This window comes from Emiliania huxleyi, assembly GCF_000372725.1.
Source record: "Emiliania huxleyi CCMP1516 unplaced genomic scaffold EMIHUscaffold_263, whole genome shotgun sequence".
NCBI classification, from domain to species: Eukaryota; Haptophyta; order Isochrysidales; family Noelaerhabdaceae; genus Emiliania; species Emiliania huxleyi.
The window spans coordinates 4,386-11,885 of record NW_005200063.1 but is presented as its reverse complement, the minus strand read 5'-3'; the positions used below and the strand labels follow the sequence as shown (position 1 = coordinate 11,885).

Here is a 7,500-nt window from a genome sequence, read left to right as displayed (position 1 = left end):
GTTGTGCCCTTGTTTGTTTCTCTTGGCACCGTGGAGTGCTGGGGGGGGCGACAGGGAGGATATGGCCTTGAGTTATGTGTACGCCAACTCAGGGTGTGTGGCAGCCCGCTGGCTGTGTGTCTTGTGAGCCTGTTTGTGTCTGTGTGTCGCTCGTGCGTGCCGTCATCATCTGTCTAGCGTCCACCCATACCGCGTTGGTGTCCAGTCCGAGCCTGGCTGTTCTTCACCCTTCTACCTACCTACCTAGTATATGCAGGCCAATCTGGGTGTTGATGCACCTGCAGTCTCGCTCTCGGATAGCCGCCCCCGACACGCCTCGAGAACGTACATGGAGCTCGGCTCTTACGTTTCAGTCAAAATTAGGTCGAGAAAGAAAAGAAAAATTGACCCTGCCATGTGTGTTTGCTGCGAGAGTCGTTGCACATCGCAGACCCGACGCACAGCTCTCTCCTCGACCACAGCCGCTCTCCCCGCCAGCTGCCCGCCAGCTCTGCCCGCCAGCTGCCCGCCAGCTGCCTCGTGCTGGAGATGCTTAGCCTCCTCACCGTGACGGCGCTGGCGCTGTCGTCGCCTGTCCGGCCAGGCGGAAGAACAGGAGCTCGTGCTGCGGCGGCACGGCGCCCTGGCGGCGCTGTGCTGCTGAGCGAGGAGGCTGGCGATGCGGACGCAGCCTTGGCGGCCGCCGAGAGAGAGCTCCAAATCGCGCTGGCCGAGGCCGCCGCTGCGCGCGAGGCGGCGTCGGCACGGAAGGAGACGGCGGCGAGGGCGGCCGCGGAGGAGGAGGCGCCGCACGCGAGGCTGGTGCTGGTCCGCCACGGACAGAGCGAGTGGAACCTGGCGAACCGCTTCACCGGCTGGGTGGACGTCGACCTGACGGAGCAGGGCATCCTCGAGGCGCGCGAGGCTGGCCGTCTGCTCGCGGCCGCCGGGCTCGAGATTGACGAGGTGCACACCTCGCTGATGCGGAGAGCCATCCGGTCGGCGGTGCTGATGCTCTCGACGCTCAACCAGTGCTGGCTGCCGGTGCGGAAGCACCTCGAGCTCAACGAGCAGCACGCCGGCCTGCTGACGGGCGAGAACAAGGTCTCGTGCGCCCAAAAGTGGGGCGTCGATCAGGTGATGGCGTGGCGGCGCAACTTTGAGGACCCTCCTCCCGAGATAGCCGCCGACTCGGCGATCCAGCGCGCCATCGCCACCGACAGGAGGTGCGGCGCCGCCGCGTCGAGCCCCAGCCCTACCCTACACCCTGAACCAAAAGACCCAGACCCAGATGATCCCCAACCCTGACCCCAACCCCACGACCCTAGACCCAACCCCAACCCCGACCTTGACGAGGTACGACGCCGCGCGGGTGCCGTCGCGCGAGTGCCTCTCCGCCGTCTCCCGGCGCGTGGCCGGCCTGTGGGAGGGCACCATCGCGCCGGCGCTGCAGGAGGGGAGGACGGTCCTCGTCGTGACGCACGGAAACACGCTTCGCGCCCTCGTCGCGTATCTAGACGGCCTCGCGCCCGAGGACGTGTACCACGTCGACCTGCCGACGGCGACGCCGCTGCTGTACGAGTTTGACGCGGACGGCGCGGGCGCGGAGGCGCCCGTGGCGGGGCTGCGCCACGCGAGGGAGCACGGCGTGTGGGGCGAGCGGGAGGGGGCGGCGCGGCACGGCCGCTTCCTGGTGTGCGCTGTCCCCGCGAGCGCGAAGCGGCGAGGAGAGCTGCGCCACTCACGGGGGTGTGTGGCGGGGTGACGACTAGGTGGACGAGTCGCGCGTGCGGGCGGCGCAGCAGGCGATGCGGCAGCAGGTGCTGCAGGACATCGCGTACTCGATGGTGCGAGAGCGACCGCCGAGAGGGCGGCGAGGTGGACGGACCCTTCCGAGACACTTCCTTCGACCCTTCCCTGAAGGTGACTGCGCCCACCGAGGACGGCGAGATCAAGACCGCCTTCACCGCGCCCGAGGCGCGGCAGCGGCTCTCGATGATCGAGGGCGAGGGGTACACGGTGCGGCAGACGCCGCCGGCATACTTCTTCCAGGAGTCCGAGCGGCTCGAGGAGCAGGAAGCTGCCTCCCCACCCCGACCGCCGCTGCCCTGCCCGACGGCCTCCTGCCCGACGGCCTCCCCCGACGCCGCAGCCCCCCCCCCCCCCCCTCTTCCCTGCCCCCTCCCCAGGTGCACACGTCCCTTCTCAAGCGGGCCATCAAGACGGCGCGCGAGCCTTGCCCCCTCGCCGAGGCGGACGCGACGCACCAGACCCGTCCGCGACCTCCACGACCCCCCCCCCCCTTCCCTGTCCCCGACCCCCCCCCTGCCCCCCTCCCTCCAGGCGTGGCTCGCCCTCGACGAGATGGACCTGCAGTGGACGCCGGTGCAAAACACGTGGAGGCTCAACGAGCGAAACTACGGCGAGCTGCAGGGCCGAGTCAAGGCGGGCGGCGTCGAGGCGCTGCTTTGCGTCTCCTGGACACGCCCGTGACACGTCCCTGGCATGTCCCGCAGGCCGACTGCGTCAAGGCGCACGGGCTGAAGCAGGTGCAGCGCTGGCGGCGCGGCTTCAGCGACCGGCCTCCGCCCTGGAGCGACGCGACTCTGGTCGAGACGATCGACCGGCGGTACGACCTCTACCGCGGCGGCGACTTCCCCCCGCGCTCCGAGTCGCTCGAGGACTGCCAGCAGCGGCTGAGGCCCTTTCTGTACGGCGAGCTGGGCGAGAGCATGCGCGCGGCGGGGAAGGTTCGGGGGGGCATGTCCAAGCGACACGTCCCTGACAGGCCCAGTGTGACTCGGCCTCTCAGGCGTGCGGCGGTGGACGCGGCGCTCGCCGACGCGGAGGCGGGCGGGGGCGAGTACGAGGTCCCGACGGTGCTGGTCGTGGCGTCGGAGAATGTGCTGCGCGGGCTGGTGATGGAGATCGAGGGGATGACCCAGGCGCGAGCCCCAGGGCGGGCCTTGCGCGAGGCGAGAAGCCCGACCCCCTCTGCCGCCCCCTCCCTCGCCGCGCAGGAGCAGATCCCGCTCGTCGACGTGCCGTACGCCGTCCCGCTCGTCTACCAGCTCGATTCGGCGCTGACGCCCGTCGCCACGCCGTGGGCCGAGCCGCCGCTTCGGGCGGGGTGGTACTTGGGGGACCCGACCAAGGTGCGCGCCGTGCAAGCCGAGATCCAGGCCGACCTCGCCGTGGAGGACGCCGACGACGAGGAGGAGGCTTGCCTCGTCGAGAGCTTTGACGACGAGCGCGGCGAGAGCGTCCGGGAGTGGCGCTGCAGCTGACATGGCGGGGGGGGCCGTTGCGATTGTGCGATCGTGTTGGCGCCTTGTAGCCTGCTTGTAGCATGGGCGGCAGTCCGTCACAGCCGAAAAAGTACGGGAATCGCTGTGTCGGTGTAGCGTAAGGTCAGATCCTTCTGTCATACTCTGTTGGTGATGTAAACACTGCTTGATATAGCGAATGGCGCCCGGGAACACCACGATGAGAAACCAGCGAGGGGGCTGGCGAGGTACTTCCAGCCTGCTGTGGGAACAGCTCACGCAGTCTCGCCACAAGGCTCGCCCCACTCGGGTTCCCTCGCCCCCCCGGGTAGGGGGGGACCCCGTGAGGCGTGGGAGTGCCTCGCCAGCGAGGGGGCAGGTTGCGTTCGTTTGTCACTCGCCATGCGCGTCCTTGGCTGACCCTCCAAAACTCCCTCCCCGCCGTTCGCGGCTCGGCTTGCGTATGCGGATGGGAGAGCTTCGTGGACATGCAGGCGTCCCACCCCCTCCGGCCATCCCCCCGGCTCCCAAGCGCGCGGCCGCGACGCGCTGCGCACCCTCTTCCGCGCTGCGCCCGCTCTCGGCATGGCCGTCGTCCGCCGAGATCACCTCCTCTTCGCGCCGCAGGTGCACAACCAAGGGCTGGCCACCTCCGTATCCATCATGGTGAAGCCAATGGGCCAAAATCGGACTCCGCTCCCCTCCCAGGTGGCCGGAGGGTACACCTCGGGTCGGCGTGCTGGGGGGGGCGCCGGTGTGCAAGCCCACTTTCCGGGCGACCCCGAGGGGGAGGAGGCCCGGCGAGTGGCAGCAACTCACTGTTAGTGTCCCGGGCCGCAGCGGCACCGTTTATACGGCCCCTCGTGATGTGTCTTTCCGATTTTGCATTGTGAGTCGTCCTCTGGCCAGCCGAGGGGCACCAGAACGGCATGTGTACTGCTGCTGGCTGCGGGTGTGGAACGGGCTTTTTTTAACTCGCAACCAACTATACTATACAAGGACACCCTCGGGGGGGACACTCGGCGCATGTGCGTCACGTCAGGGTGGAGTTGGCAGTGGCCGAGCGTCGTCTCCCAATCGACTCGCAGCGCGGAGTCGAGGGGTGAAGCGCGTCGCGCTGCGACACTCGAGAGCCGGCGGGATAGCCGTGGGGCGCGGCCGACTTTGAAGTCCTCGAAGACCCGGTGCGCATTCGTCCTCTGAGACCCACGCGTACAGGAAAGGGGCGAGAACGCCCCATTGACAATCTAACGCAACCTTGAGCTAGCCCGTTCCACACAGTGACACACACACACACACACACACACACACACACACACACACACACACACACACATTCAACCCGACGAGCGACGGCTTCCCGCTCCCAGGCGACACACACACACACACACACACACACACACACACACACACACACACACACACACACACACACACACACACACACACACACACACACACACACACACCAGGAGCCTTCGCCAGGTCGTGTGAAGAGCACTGATGCCGCAGTGAGTGAGTGGTCCCGGGCCCTGCGGGGAACTAAGTCGGCGCAAGTTAGTCTGTGAGCTGGACGAGGGCTAGTGGTGCGCCGTGGCGGATCAAGTGGTGAAGTGCTCCCCCGGGAGTCGTGGTCGGAGGCCGGGACACTACGCGCACTAACTTAGTGTGCGGAAGTGAGTGCCTCCAAACGGCCGCGAGGGGAGTGGTCCGGCGGGCCACTCGTAGTGCCCAACAGCCCAATTGCCCTTCGCCGGCGGACGGAGGCGGGCTCGGCTACTACGCGCACTAACTTAGTGTGCGGAAGTGAGTGCCTCCGGCCGGCCGGGGGGGAGTGGTCCAGCGGGCCGCTCGCAGTGCCCTTCGCCGGCGGACGGAGAGGTGGGCTCGGCTACCACGCGCACTAAGTTAGTGCGCGTAGTGAGTGGGCCGCCGGCGAGCGGGCTAGTGGGTGAGTGCCTCCTGCCACCCCGCGCACTAAGATAGTGCGCGTAGTGAGTGGGCCGCCGGCGAGCGGGCTAGTGGGTGAGTGCCTCCTGCCACCCCGCGCACTAAGATAGTGCGCGTAGTGGGTGGGCCGCCTTCTAGTGGTCGGCGAGGCCGTGGCCAGTGCCCCAGCCCTGCGGCGCCGCCTAGTGAGTGAGTGCTCACCGACCCTCCCCACACTAAGTCGGCATCGGTGCTGTGTTTTTTAGTTGGCGAAGGCTCCTGCACACACACACACACACACACGAGGCGCCGTCGCGGCACTTGCTTGACCGTCGACACCAGAACCAAAGCACCCAAGCCGTCGACAAACCCGCAACCCGCCGGCGCGTGCGCGCCGCCAATGGGCAAGGGAGGCCTTCTCCAGCGCGCCACCTACTTTGGCGACACAAAGCTCACGGCGGACGAGGTCATCTTCCTCGTCGTCGCCGCGCTCACCGTCGTCCTCGCGCTCGCCTTTTTGGTTCAGAGTCTGCGCGAGAGCGGTTTGAAGGGCCGCCGCCGCCGAGGGCACAGGGCGCGGACGGCGCCAGGCACCATCAGCCGCTCCGCCTCCATCACGCCGATGCCCAACCGCCGCCACTCCCGCACCACGCCGCCGACCAAGCCGGCGCTCTCGCGCCGCAACTCGTGGGGCGACCCGGCCTCGATCCGTTCGTCTGGCTCCGAGGAGAGCGTCGATCCGCCGCCGCTGCGGCGGAGCCTCTCCTGGTCCGACGAGACGGGCCAGCCGCTCGCGCGCGCCGCGGAGGCGGGCAAGGACCCGCAAAACTGGCCCGAGTTTCGCGAGCGGCGCGACCTCGCCGCAACCGACCGCGAGTCGTTTGGGCGGCGGCGCGTGCCGGCGTCGAAGCGGGTGAGCAGCAGCAGCGCCCCCGCCCCTCCGTCGCTCACGCGCCGCCACTCGTGGGAAGGGTCCTCGCCTCCAGGATCGCATGCAGAGCCGGCGCAGCCGTCGGCGGCGCTGTGGGCGCCGAGGGCGGTCGGCATGCAGACAGCGCCGCCCTTGCCCGCCGCTGCAGACTGGCCCAAGCCGCCGCGGCCGGTGCGGCAGGGCTCGACCGAGCAGCTGGACCGGCTGCCGGTCGGGCTGGGAGGGTGGCGAGGCAACGGCGCCGCCGGGAGAGATGACGACGCCGCCAGCGACACAAACGCGACCACCGCCGCCCTCGCCGCCGGCGCCGCCGCCATCCTGGCCGGCGCCGCCGCAGCCGACGCCGAGGCGGAGAGGAGCGCCGCGCATGCGCCGGCGCCGGCCCGCCCTCCTCCCGACGGCGGCGTTGGCCCTCGCGGCGGCGACGGCGGGCGGTTTGGCGGCGCTGCCAACGGGGGTGGCGGCGCTGCGGCTGACTTGCGCGGGGCCGGGGGCGGCGCCTCGTGCGGCGGCTCGATGCGTGGCCCGACGGACGTGGCGCGCGAGGAGCGGAGTAGGGAGCGGCAGCAGCACCACTACGCCAGAGAGGCTGTCGCGAGCGGCCCGCCTGCGACCTCGGAGACCTCGGCGCAGATCGGGGCGCGCGATGACGACGCGCCCGGGGCATGGGCATGGGCGGAGAGGTCCGCTCGGCTAGCGGCGGACGACGGGTCGAGGATCGGGGACGCCGGCAACAACGGGGGGCGGATGGCGGAGTGGCTGCAGCTCGACTAAGCTCGGGCGGCTGAGCGTTTTGCCACACTGCACGCTGAGAGGGGGGAGGTGGGCCCACACTACAGAGTGTTGGGCCTTGTTCGCTGATCCGCGCGCGGCTCTATAGCGCGGCGCGTTCACCCCCTGTGGTGCACACGCTCTGCCTGACGCTCTGCGAGACCGTGCGAGGGGTGTGGCGCGACGGGTTGTGTCGAGCCCCGATCACGAGAAGGTGGTTGTGGCCGGCGCGCACGGCGGCGCTCTGGCCTCTGGGCGCGCGGGTGGAGTTCTCCGAATCGCAGGTGGTCAGAGTTTTGGAGAAACTTTTTGAAGAGAGACGAGAACAGATGCTTGAGTATGTATCAACTGGATAGACACAGCGGTCCTATGCGCGGTGTGCAACGTTGTGCGCGCCGCCGGCGGCGGCGCCAGACTGCAGACACGGGCAGGCTCACACGCGCGCGCCGCGCGCCGCGCGTCACAAAACACGATTTCACTCATCACAAAACTCTAAATGTCTCATCGCCGAGGGCTGGTTCTCGCACCCGGAGCGGCTCGGCCTCTGGTCTCCACCGCCGGCCAGCAGAAGTCACACTCTGGCGCGACGAGCTCAACGAGGGTGTCGACGAGCGACGAGACCGC

General features: G+C 68.9%; 2 protein-coding genes across 2 annotated transcripts in view; one reads left to right on the top strand and one right to left on the bottom strand.

The window, feature by feature from the left end:
• Positions 1-429: 429 nt before the first annotated feature.
• Positions 430-1,744, top strand: EMIHUDRAFT_430291 (hypothetical protein; the record flags this gene model as incomplete). The annotated part of the gene is made up of 2 exons (XM_005777241.1): positions 430-1,205; positions 1,336-1,744. The coding sequence occupies exons 1-2, from the start codon at positions 529-531 to the stop codon at positions 1,742-1,744; spliced, it is 1,086 nt and encodes a 361-aa protein (XP_005777298.1). The 5' UTR covers positions 430-528.
• Positions 1,745-7,192: 5,448 nt separating this feature from the next.
• EMIHUDRAFT_367547 (hypothetical protein) overlaps positions 7,193-7,500 on the bottom strand; it is a gene marked incomplete at its 3' end in the record, with an annotated part of 1,170 nt that continues 862 nt past the window's right edge. The window contains exon 2 of the mRNA XM_005777240.1: positions 7,193-7,500.